The following is a 21,589-nucleotide window of genomic DNA, read 5'->3' as shown; positions in this document are numbered from 1 at the left end:
AAATATATTAATATGGAGCAAATATTAATGATGACAAAAGTTTCATCTTTATTTCAGCAAATGAGTTGCTATATTATACTAACTGACAGGAAACCACATCCCTCCCCCGCCCCCACAAGTTACTTCTCCATTTTAGTACAAATGATGACGGATGGTCTAAACCTCTGCTTGAATAGGTTTTCAGTTAACATATATATATATAGTGAAGATTAATTTTTTTATGTCTTGCAGTCTTTATGCTTCAAGTATTATACTCATTTTGGGGCTTTGTCTCACATTGTTCATGCGTGGTGTTTCTGATCACATCATGTTCACCTTGTGTAAGCCGAGGGCGGTTTCCGGTTGATTTGAGGATCTGAAACTCGAGCATTGTGAGCGGAGGCATTTTGATACATTACTCTTCATCCTACTGAAAAACGATGTTTGAGAGTGTGTCCATTCGAGTAATGTGTTTGATGGTGTTTTTCAGTCAAGGTAGGAACAACTTTATAAATAATATTCTTTTAAATTAATCTTTACCTACCTACTAACTGAGTAGCGAAAATAAGGTGGAAGTGAGTAGAGATCCTCCTACTGTTTAAAAAAAGAAAGTTGGAGGCCTGGTCCATGCAAAAAGCACTCTTGTAGCTATTCTCATGTTAGAGAATAAATATTTCCACAAATTATTTTTGGGGTCATTTGACCTTAATATCTCCTCTACATTTGTCTTTACAGTAAATAGGTTTATAGGAGATATTTTATGATTTAAAGTTTACAGTTTTGGACATGAGTCATGTTCAGCTGGTGCCTTACATTACCTACATAGGCTTAGGTTACAAACGGTAGCTCAGTCAGTCATGGCTCAAAGCCCTAAATATTTTCCTGACAATGGTAACTTGCAAAAGTCATATGAATACAATTGATCATTTTTCATATGAATTAATAATGATGTATTTGCCACTTTGAAAGTAAACAACTACCATTTGTGATGACATGTTGTATGTTTTAGGCTTAAAAATGGTAAAAAGAACTGCTGGCATTTGAGTTTTCTTTTGGGTTAGCGTGGGTTTTTTCCAAGCCCATCCGCTGCCCAATTTCTGGCCTCACCACTGGTCTGGAGTGTCCATGCTTTGCAATAGTCACAGGGCTTTTTAAAATTTCCCAGCACAGGAAACTTTTCAGAACAGAGGAGTTTACGCTTTCCAGTTTCTCTATAAAATGACAGGCTCTGTTTTTTTTTTTTTTTTTTGTGTGTGTGAGACACTCACAGAGAGAAAACCACAATGTTAAATCTAACTATAAACTGTTAAAATGCTTGATATTTCTTCATTAATAAAGTAAACACTGTAATCATTGACAAATCACTGTGGTATAAATGGAATAAAAACACTCCAGACAGTGTATTATTCCTTACATGATCTGGAGTGAATAACAGCACGGAATCTCTTAATGCTTAACATTACTTTATTCATTAAGACACTTTAGACACTTGTAGAGATCTTGGTCCACTACTCCCTGAAAAAATAAATAAAATAAATAAATTGCTTAATAATTGAAAAGTCCCTTTTCAATTCACGCCACAGGTTTAAATATGGAGACTGAGATGATCATTGCAAACCACTGGGCATTATCATGCTGGATACGAACAAATTCCTTCACAGATCGTTCATAGGAGTGTATCCGTTTGTTTAGAAAAAATGTTTGTATCCTATCAGAGCTACGGAATTTGTGTAAATTTACATATAAGGAGACTGACTGGCTTCAAATTGAATAATTTGCAGGATTTAATGATTTTTAGTATACTGATTTATTTTGTCATTTTTAAATAAATAAAAAAATTAAACCCAGATATTTCATATAATTAAAGAGAGATTAAATATGCAAATAAATAAATTAATTAAAAAAAATAACGCAATCAACATAAACTGATAAATTAAGACAAATAAAACCAGTCATTCAGTCAAGACAAAAAGTGCTGCTGTTGAAAGGCAGGCTGGTAGCAGTAAACCAATGTATTTAGCACACCATGTTTAGGAGGGACTGCATGTTCAAAAATTTATTTTTATTGTCTATGAACGCTGGCGCTTTTTTTTTTTTTTTTAATCACTGACAAAATGATCTTGTACATGTCTGTGCTTGGATTGATTGCTACTGGCATATTTTAAACACAGTATCAGAGAGGATGCATGAGTGAGTGAGAGACTTCTCACTGACTACCGCAGAGGCACTTAAAGCAATGAGCCTAAATACAGTTTCCCTGTGTGATGTGCTCAGTGTCCGTAGTGTACGGCATAGATCTCTATTTTCTGCTCTTTCTGTTCATCTTTACAATGTGTTTACTACATGTACTTTTTTTTTTTTTAAAGCTGGAAACAGTCCATATTTCATTAATGTGTGTAAATAGGAACCCAAATCACAAGGGCTCATAAAGTGTCTTTCTTCTCGTGAATGTGGTCAGTAGTTCACCTCTGAAATGGTAACGCTGCTACTCTGTGAGCATTATGCTAGTAAGATCGTGCTAACAGGACTGCGTTAGCTTTCATTTATAATGATTGTTAATGTTTTATGCTCTTTTCATGTCAAACCTTTTTATTTTAACCTCACATTAATTACATCTAATTAACTTTTGGCATTTGTCTTCAGATATTTATATTATTAAGTGCTGTTATGCTGCTACATAATATATTTATAATTTTAAATGTACTTTAATTGCCATAGACGTGAGTGAAAATAACATCTCCTTCAGTGAAATGCTTTTTTGCCTGATCTCATGCTTTCAGCTGTAGTAAACTTAGCCTTTTATGGTTTTCTTTTTTATACAATAATTGTTGCTCATTTTTATGAGGGGTGGCAATAATTCTGGAGCGCTCTGTACACTTGAATAAGTCATTTTATAGTATGTAATTGGTCGAGATAATCTAAATGGATCAGTTGTTGAGGGTTTTTTTTTTTTCCTTCCAGGATGCGGGGCTGAGGACACGAGGAATGTTATGGGTTACATCAGCGAGTCTGTTGTCTTGCCATCAGATGCTGATCCCTCATGGTCTCTTAGTACAATTCGTTGGTCTATCTATGAAAACTTCACATTTATTGCAGTCTTTCAGAGCAAAAAAGAGAATGTTGACATTTTACCCTTATTCCGTGGACGCCTTGAGCTGAATACGTCTTCAGGCAATTTAACAATTAAAAATGTATCATCCAGTGATGCTTTAAAATACAGAGTGGAGCTGATAGGCAGAATAGCCACTGAAAGGAAGACCAGCTTTGTTCAGCTTTCTGTTCAGGGTGAGTAATTCATAATGTTATGAAATTATGGGAATCCATTTACAAAAACAAATCATATTGACCGATATTTCATAAACTGTAAAATTGTTAAATTGATGATAGATATATATATTTTTTGGAAACCTATAATTCTATTTTTCTCAGTAACAAAAAGATTGAATATTGGTTGTTGAGATTTCATTATAAATAGCATTTTTTTTCAGAACGACTTGGTAAACCAAGCATACGTCTGCTGCGCAGTTCCCTGGATTCAGGGTATTGTGTGATCTCTCTTGGCTGTTTATCAAAGAACAGTAAAGTTTCTCTTTCTTGGGAACCTGAGCATGGCTTCAATGAACCCTTCTGGAGCAGCAATCAGGGAGACTCTGGTGAATCAGTGCTGTGGACATCTTTCACACCCAACCGGGTAGTAACCTTCTCCTGTACTGCTGCTGCTGATGACCGTCACCAAGAATCATCCAACAAGAGTGTGACATGTACAGGTATGTTTACCATGTTTATCAAAGTTTTACAAACACATTTAGCGATAATCAGAATAATCCATTCATACTACTATGAATAACATAAAAATAACTGAACTGATTGGATAAATGGTCTGTGTTGTTGATTGTTACTATATGATTTATTTATAACACCTCAAACATTCCCTGTGAAACAACAACTAAAATCTTGATTTTATCAAAGTTATTATTGGACTGATTCAGAGAAGTGCCTGGGCTGGACATTCAGGGCTGTAGCCTCGAAGACTTTTTTCTTTAGCCCTGAATAATTCTCCACTGAGGAATAGTTTTTCAATTGCATATGTTACTTTTTTAGAGCCAGAACCAAGAAGAAACAACACTCCGCCTGGATGTACTCAACCAATCCATAAAAGGTCAGATGAAAGAATCTCTGTAGGATTCATTGCAGGATTCATTGGAGCAATGTTTGGAGGATTTCTTGTATGTTTGAGTGCAGACTTCTTCCGGACATGCAAAGGTGAGAAATTTACAGCATCATGCTTGGAAGTGGTTTAAAAATAGATGTGTATAGCAGGACTAGAATGACCATCAGGAGATTTATTATTATTATGCAGGAGTTTTTGCCTGCAGTTTAGGCAGTTTAGCCAAAGGGCTAAAATCCTCCAGTTCCTAGAAATTATGTTTGGTCCCACTAGTCTTGGAACAGTATAATCATCATTCGCCTAAACTGAAAAAAAGAAAGTAAAAACAATATGTACAGAATAATGAACAAGAAACAGACCATGTGTAGCAGAGAGGGAAAGAGCACAAAAAAGAAACCCTCCAAGAGGATGTTGCATAAAGCAGCAAAAGTGCAGCAAAAGTAACTTTAAATACAGGTTAGTCTAATATGCAAAGACATAACGAACACTATTTAATTAGGCTGTATTAACTGCACTATTAATATCTAGTAAGTTAAACTGCAACCAGCTGCATACTTGACATTATGCATACAATTCATTCTGAAAGTCAGAGGATATTTTAGATTGTCTGTAAGAAACCTCACCTGTAAAAATGAAGCCCTTTCATAAACAGTAAGCAGTGTCATATCAGCCTAGGACTATCTAGCTAGCAGCTCTAACTTAATGTAAACTGAAGGTAGTAGCCATCATTGGTAGTCAGTGACTAGTTAACTAATTAGTATTTAGCTAGCTGTGACGGAGGTAGGCTTACATTTCACAATCAACCAAGAACAGTGAGTAAAATTAGTGAGTGAGGGCAGACCAAAAGGGAAAAAAATGTTTTAAGTTAACATTTGTCACAATCTCAATATGTATCTGTTAAGATAGTGATCTTGCATTAATTAAATCATTTAATTTAGTATTGTAGCTGCATCTTTCTGGGTCATTTTGAAAACGACTTTTAATATGCCAAACCATTTGTGAGACTGAAAAGATTTCCCCCCCCTTTTCTTTTTTCCCCCCTCACAATAAGATGGACTCTGTCAACCCAGTGGTAGTTCTGGTTCAAAGATCACCCACGAGTGTCATCCAGGAAGTGAAAACACAGGTACAGGGGGAAAAGAACAAGAGAGGTTTATACTGTACATTCTTTACGGCTTAGTGGTTAGCATGTTCGGCTTACGCCTCCAGGGTCGGGGGTTCGATTCCCACTGTGGCCCTGTGTGTGTGGAGTTTGCATGTTCTCCCTGTGCTGTGGGGGTTTCCTCCGGATACTCCGGGTTCTTCCCGGAGCATGGTAGGCTGATTGGCATGTCCAAAATGTCTATATTGTATGTGAATGTAATTGTGAAAGGTGTGTGAATGTAATGTATTGGCACCCTGTCCAGGGTGTACCCCGCCTTGTGCCCCATGCTCCCTGGTAAAGGCTCCAGGTTTCCCTGTGACCCTGAAAAGTATAAGTGGTATAGAAGATTCTCTGTAAGAAGAATGTAAAAAAAAGCTATAAGGAAATGTCCCTGTAGGAAATTTAGTATTTCACATTTATAATCCCACAATTTATAAATATATACATTTACATACAGTATCTCATAGAAGTGAGTACACCCCTTACATTTTTGTAAATATTTGATTATACCTTTTCATGTGACAACACTGAAGAAATAACACTTTGCTACAGTGTAAAGTAGTGAGTGTACAGTTGTGTAACTGTAAATTTGCTGTCCCCTCAAAATAACTCAACACACAGCCATTAATGTCTAAACCGCTGGCAACAAAAGTGAGTACACCCCTATATGAAAATGTCCAAATTGGGCCCAATTAGCCATTTTCCCTCCCCGGTGTCATGTGACTTGTTAGTGTTGCAAGGTCTCAGGTGTGAATGGGGAGCAGGTGTGTTAAATTTGGTGTCATAGCTTTCACACTCCCTCATACTGGCAGTTCAACATGGCACCTCATGGCAAAGAACTTCCTGAGGATCTGATAAAAAGAATTGTTGCTCTACATAAAGATGGCCTAGGCTATAAGAAGATTGCCAAGACCCTGACACTGAGCTGCAGCACGGTGGCCAAGACCATACAGCGGTTTAACAGGACAAGTTCCACTCAGAACAGACCTCGCCATGGTCGACCAAAGAAATTGCACGCGCTCAGCGTCATATCCAGATGTTGTGTTTGGGAAATAGACGTATGAGTGCTGCCAGCATTGCACAGAGGTTGAAGGAGTGGGGGGTCAGCATGTCAGTGCTCAGACCATACGCCGCATACTACATCAAATTGGTCTGCATGGCTGTCGTCCCAGAAGGAAGCCTCTTCTAAAGATGATGCACAAGAAAGCCCGCAAACAGTTTGCTGAAGACAAGCAGACTAAGGACATGGATTACTGGAACCATGTCCTGTGGTCTGAGGAGACCAAGATAAACTTATTTGGTTCAGATGGTGTCAAGTGTGTGTGGCGGCAACCAGGTGAGGAGTACAAAGACAAGTGTGTCTTGCCTACAATCAAGCATGGTGGTGGGAGTGTCATGGTCTGGGGCTGCATGAGTACTGCCGGCACTGGGGAGCTACAGTTCATTGAGGGAACCATGAATGCCAACATGTACTGTGACATACTGAAGCAGAGCATGATCAGTATGCAGTATTCTAGCATGATAACGACCCCAAACACACCTCGAAGATGACCACTGCCTTGCTAAAGAAGCTGAGGGTGAAGGTGATGGACTGGCCAAGCATGTCTCCAGACCTAAACCCTATTGAGCATCTGTGCGGCATCCTCAAATGGAAGGTGGAGCAGCACAAGGTCTCTATCATCCACCAGCTCCGTGATGTCATCATGGAGGAGTGGAAGAGGACTCGAGAGGCAACCTGTGAAGCTCTGGTGAACTCCATGCCCAAGAGGGTTAAGGCAGTGCTGGAAAATAATGGTGCCACACAAAATATTGACACTTTGGGCCCAATTTGGACATTTTCACTTAGGGGTGTACTCACTTTTGTTGCCAGTGGTTTAGACATTAATGGCTGTGTGTTGAGTTATTTTGAGGGGACAGCAAATTTACACTGTTACACAAGCTGTACACTCACTACTTTACATTGTAGCAAAGTGTCATTTCTTCAGTGTTTCCACATGAAAAGATATAAAAAAATATTTACAAAAATGTGAGGGGTGTACTCACTTTTGTGAGATACTGTATATAATCTACAAATATAATCCCGCAGTGGGGTTGTAGGGTGTGAGGTTGTAAAAGGTTTGAATTTTCCAACAAGGTGGAGAAAATCAACCTATTAATGCAACCTGATGCAGAAATACCACTCCAAAGTCAGTAGAGAAAATTAAATGACATACATTAAAATGGCAAGAGAAAGGATTGTTTGTGGGTTACAGTTGATGTCAGTGTCATCATTTCTAGAGCAAGCCATGTTGAGTTTAAATGTCTTTATGCAGTAAATGACGCTGAGAATCCTAGAGAAAGGGACGGACAGAGAGACATTAACAAAAGTGAAACTCAAGAAAAAGGTAAGAGTGGGGCCATGCCAATAGTCCCTTCAGACCATTTAATTATTTTGCATGAATCTAGCCTAGTAGTTATTAGAAATTACCTGCTAATTACAGGACTAATCAGATGTACTAAATTTATTCTTTTCCAACAAGATGGAGACAGTCAACCTGTTTACAACAACCTTTCTGATTCAGAAATGCCACTCCAAGGTTAGTAGAGAAAATTAAATGACGTACATTAATATGGCAAGAGAGAGGATTGTTTGTGGTTTAGTTTGTCAGTCATAATTTCTAGAGCGAGCCATGTTAAGATTAACAATTAGTTTATTAGTTTTCCAATACTAGCCAATTGTCTTTATGCAGTAAATGATGCTGAGAATCCTAGAGAAAGGGACAGACAGAGAGACATTAACAAAAGTGAAACTCAAGAAAAAGGTAAGAGAGGGAGCACACCAATAGTCCCTTCAGACCATTTAATTATTTTGCATGAATCTAGCCTAGTATTTGTTATTAGAAATTACCTGATAATTACAGGACTAATCAGATGTACTAAAGTTATTCTTTTCCAACAAGATGGAGACGATCAACCTGTTTACAACAATCTTTCTGATTCAGAAATACCACTCCAAGTTAGTAGAGAAAATTAAATGACATAGATTAAAATGCCTAGAGAGAGGATTTTGTGGTTTAGTTTGTCAGTCATAATTTCTAGAGCAAGCCATGTTAAGATTAACAATTAGTTTATTAGTTTTCAATACTAGTCAATTGTCTTTATGCAGTAAATGAGGCTGTGTCTTAGAGAAAGGGACAGACAGAGAGACATTAATGAAAGTGAAACTCAAGAAAATGGGAAGAGAGAGAGCACGCCAGCCCCTTGAATTATTTTGCATGAATCTAGCCCAGTAGTTGTAATTATAAAGTCACACATAATTACATGAATGATCAGGTGTCTGTAAATTACAGTAGAGGTCAAAATTTGGTCTGACAATGGGTTTGAAGGGTATGGGCTGGCCCTGGTTGGTGTGACACTCCTGGCCTGAACTTTTGCCCCAGTCCAACCATGGTGTACAGCCTTATTTACTGTAGAGGGATTAATAAAAGTTTCTTATCTTAAAAATGGTAGCCTATATGAAATAGAAATATATTGTTTCCTTGGTAACTTGGATATTTCAGATTATTACTATTTATAATTGTATGTATTTTAATACAACTCCTGGCAAAAATCCACTTTGGAGGATTTTTTTTTAAAAACTTCGTAGCAAATAAAATAATTTTTTTTAAAAATCACAGATTTACACACAACAACTTTTGTTTAATAGCTGAATTCTGGCTTCGTGAAACATTTTAATTAATTGCACATTTTTTCCCAGCTCAAGTAGAGGAAAAAAATATGGAATCACTCACTGTTGAGAAGTTTAAGGAATCACCTTGTAATTTGCATTTCTAAAGTCTAAGTCTAAAAATGCAAATTAGTTTGCAGTTAAAAGAGAGAGTCCTGACAGACCTTAAGAGTGCTTACAGACCTTAACCTTGGACTTTTTGAAAGGAAACATGGCCCTAACAAGAGAATTGTCAATTGAAACAATGGAAAGGATTATGAAACTATTTCAAGAAATCCAACACGGAGGGTGGCAAAAGATGTTGGTTGTTCCCAGTCAGCGGTGTCTAAAATTTGGTGCAAGTATAAACAAAATGTGAAGGTTATAAAAGGAAAACATACGGGTAGACCAAGGAAGACGGCAACTGTCGGGATAGAAAACAAGAGCAATATGCCTTGAAAATAGAAAACGCACAACAAAACAAATGAAAAACAAATGGGCAGAAATGGGAGTCAATGTTTGTGAAGTGTAAGAAATCAGCTGAGTGAAATGGGTTTTACGTATATAAAAGCAAAACTAAAACAAGCACTAACACCTAAACAGAAGAAAACAAGGTTATAGTGGGCTAAAGAGAAGCAATCATGGAGTGTGGATAATTGGATGAAATTGATATTCAGTGATCACGAATCACAAATCTGCGTTGGCCAAGGAGATGATGCTGGAACTTTTGTCTGGCGCTATTTTAATGAAGCATAAAGATGACTGCCTGATGAAAACAATAAAATTTCCCCACTCGTTTATGATATGGGGTTACGTGTCCGTTAAAGGACTGGGTTGGGGGGGCTCAACAGTCGATGCACAGGTGTACATTTAAAATTTTGGACACTTTTCTCATTCCATTGATAGAATATAGGTTTCGCGATGAAGTAATTTTCCTTATGATAAAATGATGATCAAGAATTAAAGCTTTTCTTCAGGAAAGGCAGATCAACTCAATGTCATAGGCAGCAAACAGTCTGGATCTCAGTCCGATTGAAAATTAATAGTGGAAATTTAAAAATTGGTCCATGGCAAGGCTCCATCATGCAAAGCTGATCTGTGAACCACTATTCGAGATAGTTGGAACCAGCTTGAGGGAGAATTATTTATTTATTTATTTATTTATTTATTCAAAAAAAAAAGTGTAGTCCATGCCTCAAAGAATTCCGGCCGTAATAAAAGCCCAAGGAGGAACAACAAAGTACTAAATGTGATGTTTTCGTTGATTCCATAACTTTTTACTTTACTTGATCTGGAAAAAAATGCCATTAATTAAAGCAAATTTATAATTTGTTTGAAGTATGTTTCACAAAGCCAGAATGAGCTATTAAACAAAAATAGGTTTGTCATATCTTTCATTTGTTTATATGCCAAGACGTAAAAAAAAATCTAGGTGAGCATCCTCTGAGTGTGGTGACTCCATAATTTTTGACAGGGCTTGTAAATATATAAATAATAATGAACTACTTTTTTCCTTTTGTGTTAGTCTGTAACCAAGGATTTAAATGAAGAAAATATATTGGTTAGTACAGAAAGATTCAGGGTGCTGGTGGTACGATTTTAGATCAGTCAACAAAAATTGTCAAGCAGCTATAGTTAGTGGAGGGAAAAGGCATATTATAGTGCAAAATCAAGAGAGCAAGGGTTATACCCATCCTGAAGAAACCACTCTGGATCCCTCAGACATCAACAACTACTGACCAGTGTCACCTCTCTCTTTTCTTTCCAAAATCCTCTAACACACTGTCTGCAATCAACTGTCTCTCTATCTCTCCCAGGACAATTTTCAGGATCCGGATCCGAATTCTTCAGTGCTAAAAGCTCATTAACTGAAACTTAATCCCAGCAAATCTGAACTGCTTTTCATCCCAGGTGCTTCATTCCCACATCAGTATCTTGCAATCTCCCTGGACAACTCTCTGATCTCACAACATCAGAAGGATTCAACCATTATATCCACACAGGCCACTCAAGTGCTTGTTCAGTGTCCTGTCATTTCGAGACTGGACTACAATTGCAACTCGCTAGTGGCAGATCTGCCTCTGAACTCCACTGGACCTCTGCAATTGATCCAGAATGCAGCTGCACAACTTGCTTTCAACCTTCCTAAGTTCTCCCACACCACCTCGTTGCTACTCTCCCTCATCTGGCTTACTGTAGCTGCCCTTATCAGATTTAAAACACTGCTTGTGTACTGTTACGTCCCAGGGCGTAATTTTGTTTTACTAGTTGTGTGCAGTTTTTTTTGTTCTCTCTCCTGCTCTCTCTTTCTCACTCTCTTAAGTGCAAAGCTTAATGGAGACTACCTGACTCTTTTTACCATCAATGGCTGGTTTGCACTGATTGGCTGCTGGAGCAAGGGCTTATGGATAAATCTGGGGAGGAAACTCAGTTTGAGGAGGTCGTTGTTTGTCACCGGGCTGCTGAGGCTGGCTTGTCCTGTTACAGACGCTTAATTGTTATTTTGTTAATTGTTTTCTCCTGTGATTGGTTGGAGCGCGAGGAAGGGAAGAATTTTGTCATTAATTTTCTTTTCTTGGCCGTTTAGAAAGTACGCCCCCCTCAAAGTCATAACTTTTATGTTTGTTATTTTGGCCTGGTCCTTTTTGAAGCTTCCCTTTTTTGTATGTGAACTTATGAAATAAATGTTCTTAATTTGTTACAAAAATCTGTGATTTTTTTGTGGAGTGCTGGGACAGGAGAGGAGAGCTCTCAGTTGCCTTTTACATTTTTTTCCTTAAACTTACTTTTGCTAACATAGGTATCCATGTTACTCACTCCTTGATCATAGACAGCGGAGGCATGTAACACTACTAAGCCAAAAACGCTCCCCCACCCACTTACTTCAATGCACTTATCACACCCTGCAGTGCACCACACTCCCTCTAATTCTTTAGCACTGGTCCCAGAAAATATGCTTCACTTCTTATGCGTAGGCTAGGAACAGCATACAGTATGTGTGACGCAAATTTCGTCATCGGCAGAGTACGCACGTACTGTAGGTGTGCCACCTGATTTTTTTTACTTTGTATGCGCAGGTTGCACATGCTCATTTAATTCTTTTGCACTATTTAGTTGTTCCACGAGGTGGCAACAGTGACTCAGGATTGTTGATTGTCAAGGTAGTTGAAGAAAAAACGGAAGAGACAGAAACGAGCACAGGTTAGAAAGTACCAAAGTTTGTATAGTGCTAGACTTATACACTAAGGATTTGCATATGGGTGCTAATTGTGGTGAGAAATTGTCCAAGCATTGTTCTGCGTGTTGTGATTCTTTTTCATTCTTCACACCAGAAGACCTACTTAACTGCTATGTACTGACTCTTGCAGGCCAGGAGGGGAAGTGTAAGCTTAAATAAAAAATGACAGACTTGATCCATAATTATTGGGTAATGTGGTTATGTGATGCTTAATATTATTAATGTAGTATAGATACAACCAAAGCCATGCTAACCATGCGTTATTAAATAATTTAATTAAAACAAAAATTCATAGGGTCATACCATGTGGCAATTTGTGACAGTAAAACAAAGCCATTCTTGATGAAAATAGAAAAATAAGTCAATAAGAGAGCAAAGTGGATAGTATTCAGTACATTGCACAGCTGTTGATATTTTGACCTCAGATATTTGATTTTACATTTTAACTGATTGTAAAATTTAAACTTGATATGACTCGATATTACAAAACAAGAAAATACCTGGTACATCAAATGATAATGGGTTACATTCAGAGTTGGAGACAAATTCAAAAGTTACATCAATATTTATATGAGGAAAATTGCATTACATGGCTTGCCAAGGTTATACAAGGACTTGAATTGATTTTCTGGGCTCTCCATATAGATTATGCAAATCACCTGTGTGTAGTTTGCCAGATTTTTCTTGAGTCGAAGCAACTGATGGGGCATTCCAGTAGCATTTAGGCCACCCAAAATATTGAATTAAAAATGTAGACTGAAGAAGGAGAACACATTTTTTTTCTTAGCTGTCAAATGTAATACAGTGTAACATAAAAACAAGAGATGATTTTTTTTTTTAAAAAAAGGAAAAATGGTGCATCTCAATCAGCTCTCTAGCTCACTAGGTCATGAATCATATGTACACAGGTTTGGGCACTGGTAAAGACCCTGGCTCACTGCACACTCGAACACTGATGTTTTTTTTATACAAATGTACACAATTTCATAATTCTTTACTACTTGCATATATATCATAATATAAAGTAAAAATATGAGGAAAACACTTCCTTAATGTCTTTACAGTTCAGAGAACTTGCTGGTAAGGCGAGGAAGAGGTAGCACCAACCCTTGTATGCTGTGGAAGTGTCACTTTAGCATAAATAGTCTGTGACAGAAAATGGAGAGAAATTTATTTATATATCACAATGTATAAAGAATACAATTAATGCCCTAAATGAGCATTAGTCTTTGTTTAAAAAAACCCCCCAAACCCTAATAATATCAGTAATAAGAATAATAGACCTCATGTTTAACAGCACCTACCATTTCTGGGCTCACTCTGAGATCGTTCACAGTTTCATAAACGGTCATTCCATTTACAACACTCTCAGAACGCTTCTGCAATGCAGATGGAAACTCAAATTACACTGACACCGTATCAAGACAATTTGTATTGAATTTCAATAACTTTATATTTTTAAATAACTTAATTTAGGAAGACCTTCAAATAACATTATTTTGCTACTTAGTAACTAAATAAATTCAGTTTATTTACTTAATAACTCAATATTTTTTTCAGATATGACCCTGGCAAAATATAGGAATCTAACCACAAAGCAAGAAGCATAAACACATAGTTACATCTTTCTGCACAGTGGGTCCGGCATTGACATCTGCGTACACTGTATTACCCGCTTCAGAAGTACTGCCATCTGTAAAAAAAAAATAAATAAATAAAATAAAAATTATATATATATATATATAATCTTATAATCTTATAATAATAAATATAGCTGCAAGCAGCAATACAGGGGTCAAGCCAATTATCAGCATCATGAGCAGCAAAAGAAGCTGTGTGAAATGTAATATATATATATATATATATATATATATATATATATATATATATATATATATATATACACACACACACACACACACATGCATATACCAACACATACAGTGGGGAAAATATAGTGGGAAAAAATAATTCCTTGCCTTACCTTGGAGAACTGCTTTTTCTTAGTGTGTCCAATACTTTTTTTCTTTTCATTCCACACTATTACACATATCTTTATTTATGGACTTTAATGTTGTGAATTCTTTATATGTGTGTATTTCTTGAGTTAATAAAAAAAAGTCTGGTGAAAACTTCATGTGAATAGCCTTATTGGAGATTTATTTACTGAAAAATGTTGATGCATGCAATACTTATTTCCCTTATGCATTTATATATATATATATATATATATATATATATATATATATATATATATATATATATATATATATATATATATATATATATATATGTGTGTGTGTGTGTGTGTGTATAATGTATGTGTATATATATAGTATCTCACAAAAGTGAGTACACCGCTCACATGTTTGTAAATATTTGATTATATCTTTTCATGTGACAACACTGAAGAAATGACACTTTGTTACAATGTAAAGTAGTGAGTGTACAGCTTCTGTAACAGTGTAAACTTGCTGTCCCCTCAAAATAACTCAACACACAACCATTAATGTCTAAACCGCTGGCAACAAAAGTGAGTACACCCCTAAGTGAAAATGTCCAAATTGGGCCCAAAGTGTCAATATTTTGTGTGGCACCATTATTTTCCAGCACTGCCTTAACCCAATTGGGCACGGAGATCACCAGAGCTTCACAGGTTGCCACTGGAGTCCTCTTCCACTCCTCCATGAGGACATCACGGAGCTGGTGGATGTTAGAGACCTTGTGCTGCTCCACATTCCATTTGAGGATGCCGCACAGATGCTCAATAGGGTTTAGGTCTGGAGACATGCTTGGTCAGTCCATCACCTTCACCCTCAGCTTCCTTAGCAAGGCAGTGGTCATCTTGGAGGTGTGTTTGGGGTCGTTATCATGCTGGAATACTGCCCTGCGGCCCAGTCTCTGCTTCAGTATGTCACAGTACATGTTGGCATTCATGGTTCCCTCAATGAACTGTAGCTCCCCAGTGCTGGTAGCACTCACGCAGCCCCAGAGCATGACACTCCCACCATCATGCTTGACTGTAGGCAAGACACGCTTGTCTTTGTACTCCTCACCTGCTTGCCGTCACACATGCTTGACACAATCTGAACCAAATAAGTTTATCTTAAGTTTATCTCATCAGACCACAGGACATGGTTCCAGTAATCCATGTCCTTAGTCTGCTTGTCTTCAGCAAACTGTTTGCGGGCTTTCTTGTGCATCATCTTTAGAAGAGGCTTCCTTCTGGGACGACAGCCATGCAGACCAATGTGATGCAGTGTGCGGCGTATGGTCTGAGCACTGACAGGCTGACCCCCCACCCCTTCAACCTCTGCAGCAATGCTGGCAGCACTCATACGTCTATTTCCCAAAGACAACCTCTGGATATGACGCTGAGCGCGTGCACTCAACTTCTTTGGTTGACCATGGCGAGGCCTGTTCTGAGTAGAACCTGTCCTGTTAAACCGCTGTATGGTCTTGGCCACCGTGCTGCAGCTCAGTGTCAGAGTCTTGGTGATCTTCTTATACCCTAGGCCATCTTTATGTAGAGCAACAATTCTTCTTTTCAGATCCTCAGAGAGTTCTTTGCCATGAGGTGCCATGTTGAACTGCCAGTATGAGGGAGTGTGAAAGCTATGACACCAAATTTAACACACCTGCTGCCCATTCACACCTGAGACCTTGTAAAACTAACAAGTCACATGACACCGGGGAGGGAAAATGGCTAATTGGGCCCCATTTGGACATTTTCACTTAGGGGTGTACTCACTTTTGTTGCCAGTGGTTTAGACATTAATGGCTGTGTGTTGAAGGGGGCAGCAAATTTACACTGTTACACAAGCTGTACACTCACTACTTTACATTGTAGCAAAGTGTCATTTCTTCAGTGTTGTCACATGAAAAGATATAATCAAATATTTACAAAAATGTGAGGGGTGTACTCACTTTTGTGAGATACTGTGTGTATGTATGTATGTATGTACGTATGTATGTATCTATGTGTGTGTGTGTATCAAAACTTGACATACTTTTGTGAGATCTCCAGCAATAACACAGTGCAGCAATCACAACGAAGATTACAGTTAGAGCACCTCCTGCTACTGCAATCCACACATACAGTGATATGGCACCTGCAAACACATCAAATATAGCTTGCTTTTTATGCCACTGAAAGTAAATGATGGTGTGATAACTGGAAAAACAAACATGTTTTGCAATCTCAATAAGTAAATAAATAGATTTTTAATGCATTGCGCCAAAAAAGACACCCACATCTGAATTGTGCATATATATGCATGTTTCTGTCTTGTTATAGACTACAGCGTTTAGTCCGATGACTGTATATATGAGTAGACATTGTAACAAGGATTTAAAAGTGAAACCAAATGTCTCTGAGGCCCGTTAGTAGACCCTAGCTACTGTAACTAACTGCTAGATAAACATTACCAAACTGAAACAACTTAAAAAGAAGATGAAAAATTGCCTCACTATTATGAGTATCAAGCAAGCTGTCATAATGTTAATTTAGTTTGGATATTAAATTTGTTCAAGTTATATCATATTGAAATTAATTATGTTAATTATGTCAATCCGTAAGCCAGGTGCACACTATGCGATTTTTAATAGACCTTTGTGACTGTTGCTTGTTAGACTGTACGAACATGATCCCCGTTGTAAGACACGTCACACTGTAGGTTGTCATTGATGTCCGCCTGTACGGCAGTCAAGACGCGAAAACCGGATGCACACAAGTAGACTTATACAGAGTAGGAGAAGTCACAGCACAGGACTGTGTGTCAAACATGCTGTTAACATGTTATGAAAATAGTCAGTCAACTGTTGGGAAAATGTTTGTTTTTTGGGGTGTGTGTGAGATATTGTGTTGAAAATGACAGGTTTTGTGTTATGGTACCTATCACAGGACTGGGATACGCTGCTTCATCTTGAACTCAGGTTTTATATCATATAAACAGAACAGACAGACTTTCAAGGAGAGGGGTGAATTATGGTTCTCCGTGTAGTCTGAGGTTCAGGATTTTCTGAAGTAACCAGTAACTTGCTACTTGAGTAGTCTTCTCATTGGATACTTTATTACTCTTACTCAAGTAATTATTAACATTATTACTTTTACTGTTACTTTAGTAATTATTTTTATAACTAATTTTACTTGTACTTGAGTAACTATTTTGGCTACTCTACTCAACTGTGCTAAAATCAAACTGTAGCATATAAAGGTAATTATGAAAATATCACTATGTTTCAAACCACACACTCATTGAATGAAGGAATAAGTAAAGCTGATTTGATTGGATATCACAACACACACCTAACCCAGTTGCTTGATGGTCGCAAAAATATATGTAATGTTGCATCTTATGCCTTTTTTAAATACATACAGGCCATGGCAATAAAAATAGGTCACTATTGGTAAGGTGCATATTTACTTGTTTTGCTCTGCTCACAGCTCAGTGTCTCTGTAGCAGAACTGGAGCTGACGTTGTTAGCTGCAGTGCAGTTCAGTGTAACAGCTCCTTCTGCTGGTGAAAGACTGAACTGCAGCTGAGCTCCACTCCCATTCTTATAGCCGCTCCACAGGTAGGAGACACTCTCAGCTCCGAGCGCTACACACTTCACATCAACATCACAGCTGTTTGTGGACAATCTCCACGCCTGATTCTTCTCAATCTGCACAGCTGTTATGGGAACTATACATACATTTACACGCACACACACACACACACACACACACACACACACACACACACACACACACACACACATCAGGAACCCATGAATCTGCAACTGAAATGATTTATAGTAAAAATACATTCACAAAGCTATAACTTCATAATGCTCAGACTAAAACACTTATTTAAAATATATGGACTAGGAGAGTGTTAAAACAATTCACAATAAATATATTTATGTAATTAATGTTCAGATATTTATAATTATTCCCATTAAATTGATCACATTAATCACACCTACTTTGAATATAAACTTTAAATATCTGTGTTGGAAGCTGTGTTGTAATGCTAGGTGCAGCCACTGAGAATGTCCCAGAGTCTTGGGGTTGAAGATCTTGTACAGTTACTCCAACTCTATCATTGTTCTCCTTTAATCTTCCACTGAACTGGGATTCCAGAAGTGTGTAATTTTGGTCTGTACTGTATTCAGCAAAAGTTTTCCCATTGAAGATCCACTGAACCGATAACACTGATTCAATTGGGTATTGAAATGGAAGATCTAGGGAGCTCCCAACTTTGAGCACCATTACTGTGTCAGCCAAAACACCACACACACCTGCAACAGAGGAAAACATAACACATCATTATGTGCAAAACACCCCCCCCCCCAAAAAAAAACAAAAAAACAAAACAGACCGACACCAACAGCATTTCCAAACTTGTTTTAGATTCTGTGACTTTACCTTGATATATGTGTGTTCTATTAACTTGGTGATGTTGGAAGGTATTGTGTAACTTGGTCTAATAATTTGCATATCTATGGTTGTCACCCCCAGTAACAAAGGTCCTTGGCCCAATTGGCCTGGTTGGTTATCCGTCACTGGCCATAAATTAAGCAGTATATTTATGGCCTGTGAGATTTTTATGGCATAAACAGCACACAAAATACAGCTCTACACTATTCCGTGGTTCTCAAATTTTCCCCAAACTGCCCAAATGATTGCTCTATCTCAATTCACAACACAGAGATAGAGCTAGAATGTGAACCATCTGGGAGGTCCCATGAACTGGTTTGAGATTCACCAGGTTTATACCAATGCCACAATTGTACGAAGATTTTTGCCTGATAAATCTCATTTCAGTTCCTACAAGTGAAAGAACATCTAGAGTATCACAGTATATACTGCCTCATTTGCATCAACACACATAGAAACATATGGTAAATAACATGTTCGTGCCATGATACACTTCCAAAAACATGTGTTGTGAAGATCAAATTTGGAGAGATCCCTGTTCTTTAAATAAACCAGGATGCTTAATATATAAATGCTCAAACCTGATTGCCATCCCATTGATTGAAATCACTTGACTCCAATTTCACCTTCAAATTAAACTTCTAATCCTAGAGGGTCACATACTTTTGCCACTCACAGTTATGTAATATTAGATTATTTTCCTCAATAAATAAATTATAGTATAATATTCAAGTATAATATTCTTGTCTCATTTGTTTAATTGGGTTCTCCTTATAATATTTTAGCACTTGTGTGAAAATCTAATGATGTATTAGGTCATATTTATGCAATATTGTGTAGAAAATTCTAAAAGGTTCATAAACTTTCCAGCACCACTGTACTCCCCATGGAAATTGTTGGCATTTTTGACATATTTGGACAAGCAAACATTTGATCATCTTTGAAACAGTGCCTATTAATGAAGTTGATATACTTGAACAAAACCACATAACATATCTGCTGTTACTGTGGTCAAACTCTATCTTTGATTCGTCTGTCCAGAGCACATTATTCCAAAAGGCCTGGTCTTTGCCTATATCCTCATCGACAAACTGTAATCTTGCAAAGGCTTTTTCCTGGCACGCCTCCCATGCAGCTCAAATTTGTGCAATCTCTTTCTGATTGTAGAAGCATGCACATTGACACCAACAGTGACAAAATTTACTAGCAGATCTTATGATGAAATGTTGGGGTTCTTGGAGACTTCTCTTTGCATCAGACGGCCAGTCCTGGACAAATTTTCAGTCATTTGAAATCTGTGCTACTTGTAAATGATTTTCCTTACAGTGAAATGATTTATTTAAAATAATTTGGAGATCTTTTTAAATCCACTTGCCAGACTCATAGGCATCCACAACCTTTTTTTTTTTCTAAAGGAATTACAGAACTCTTTAGATCTTGGCATGATGACAGCACACACCTCAATAACAAAGGGAACACCAGACACTAGATATGAGAAGTGTATAAATAAGTCAGGTTCCACCTGCACTCCCTAAGCAGGTTCTCATCACCTGCACCCATTCTTAAACACCTGATTCTAATTTTATAGATTAAAATGGTGTGATAAGTGTAGGGGTGTACTTACTTTTTCCATGTTAATGAAAATTACTACAAAATATAAATTTTATCTGTCAGTTGATAGCGTATAACCTTAATAATATTAATAGGCACTGTTTCAAAGAGGATTAAATATTTATTTGCCAAATATGTCAAAAACCCTACAATTTCCATGGGTGTACTTATTTTTTCACATGACTGTAGTAGCCTAACTAAATTAAAATTATTTCTAATTTTAATATTCTTATCATTTGCAGTAACCAAGCAGCTGGTACAAAATACATGTACTATGCAATTCTTTTCATAAATAAGGCCTGAGGTTTCCTGAACCTAACCTTATCTTTTTCTGCAGATAGAGAATGATAAGAGCACGCAGTTACATGAGAAATATGTTAAATTAAAGCAATAGTGTCCTGTTAATGTTGTGACAAATGCCAAATACCAGTTAATTTAATTAAAATTAATAAAACTTCATTTGAAAATGTACTAAATGTAAAATGAACAGCATATTTAATGTTTAACGATTGTAACAATCCAGAATAGTTATGTAATAAAAATTCAAATCTCAAATAATTTAGAATATATTCAGAACACATTATTTCCTATTTAAACTTTTTTTTTAAATGAACACCTGTACACTTCAGTGTACAATGTGCAAAGATAAAAAAACTTCATGCAGTCATCCATGTTTAGCTTGTGCATTTCTGAACATTTTCCAAAGACCATGTAAAATTATTTCCCCCAACTTACGACATTATGTATAAGAAAGCTAATTTACTGTGAATCATTACAACAGTTTATGTCTCAGTGTGCAATAAAAATGTGCCAAATTTATCTCCATACATACCCTGAAGAATTCCAAACATTAGCACGCCAAAGCTGAAAACACGATATCCTTGAAAGTCCCACATTGCTGTTAGTGAACGACTGTTTGTCCTGCTACAACTCGACTCAGACTGTGGAGTCAACACTAGACGATCAAGTCCAAGACACCAAAAACACTTCCTCACTCACTGAGAGTCTGAGGTCTCTTAATCTAGAAGTGTTTGCGTGGGTGGGAGTAAACACAAAAAAGTGCACCTACAGTGTTATATATAATGTCCTTTTTACAGGCAGTGTATTGTCTGAAAGTGGTTTTGCGGCTTTCTCACTTCTCATGAAATATGTCACGGACACTCACCGTGTTTCTGCTAAAACACGCATAGCTTAATAAAGTAGAAAAGGCTAAAGTGCACTGACACAAGGGAACATGTTTGCCATGTTTACTGTGTTATAAGTTTCTCTTATGAATTCTCTTTTATGAACACATCACTTTTACTGCACAGGCTTGATTAGTGTCTTCTGATGTGTTGGGT

General features: G+C 37.3%; 2 protein-coding genes across 4 annotated transcripts; one reads left to right on the top strand and one right to left on the bottom strand.

Annotated features, from left to right (window-relative positions):
- The first annotated feature begins 144 nt into the window (after nt 1-144).
- On the top strand, nt 145-12,847 carry LOC108261138 (uncharacterized). Of its 3 annotated transcripts, XM_053681526.1 has the most exons (9): nt 145-474; nt 2,941-3,264; nt 3,468-3,746; nt 4,081-4,242; nt 5,199-5,273; nt 7,604-7,675; nt 7,811-7,867; nt 8,021-8,092; nt 8,231-12,847. In XM_053681526.1, exons 1-9 carry the CDS (start codon nt 420-422, stop codon nt 8,302-8,304), a joined length of 1,170 nt encoding a protein of 389 aa, XP_053537501.1. In that variant the 5' UTR covers nt 145-419; the 3' UTR covers nt 8,305-12,847. The 3 variants fall into 3 exon arrangements, with proteins under 3 accessions (XP_053537501.1, XP_017317506.1, XP_053537502.1); XM_017462017.3 differs by lacking the exon at nt 8,021-8,092 and having other exon boundaries at nt 10,794-12,847; XM_053681527.1 differs by lacking the exons at nt 7,811-7,867; nt 8,021-8,092.
- Nucleotides 12,848-13,171: 324 nt separating this feature from the next.
- LOC108261140 (CD48 antigen) lies at nt 13,172-21,312 on the bottom strand. Its single transcript, XM_017462021.3, has 7 exons — nt 21,082-21,312; nt 18,185-18,499; nt 17,641-17,901; nt 16,225-16,326; nt 13,837-13,907; nt 13,519-13,593; nt 13,172-13,360 (listed from the first exon to the last, which is right to left on the bottom strand). Exons 1-7 carry the CDS (start codon nt 21,143-21,145, stop codon nt 13,280-13,282), a joined length of 969 nt encoding a protein of 322 aa, XP_017317510.1. The 5' UTR covers nt 21,146-21,312; the 3' UTR covers nt 13,172-13,279.
- Between the last annotated feature and the right edge of the window lie 277 nt (nt 21,313-21,589).

Source organism: Ictalurus punctatus, chromosome 7, assembly GCF_001660625.3.
Source record: "Ictalurus punctatus breed USDA103 chromosome 7, Coco_2.0, whole genome shotgun sequence".
NCBI lineage: Eukaryota > Metazoa > Chordata > Actinopteri > Siluriformes > Ictaluridae > Ictalurus > Ictalurus punctatus.
This window is presented reverse-complemented; position numbering and strand designations above follow the sequence as displayed.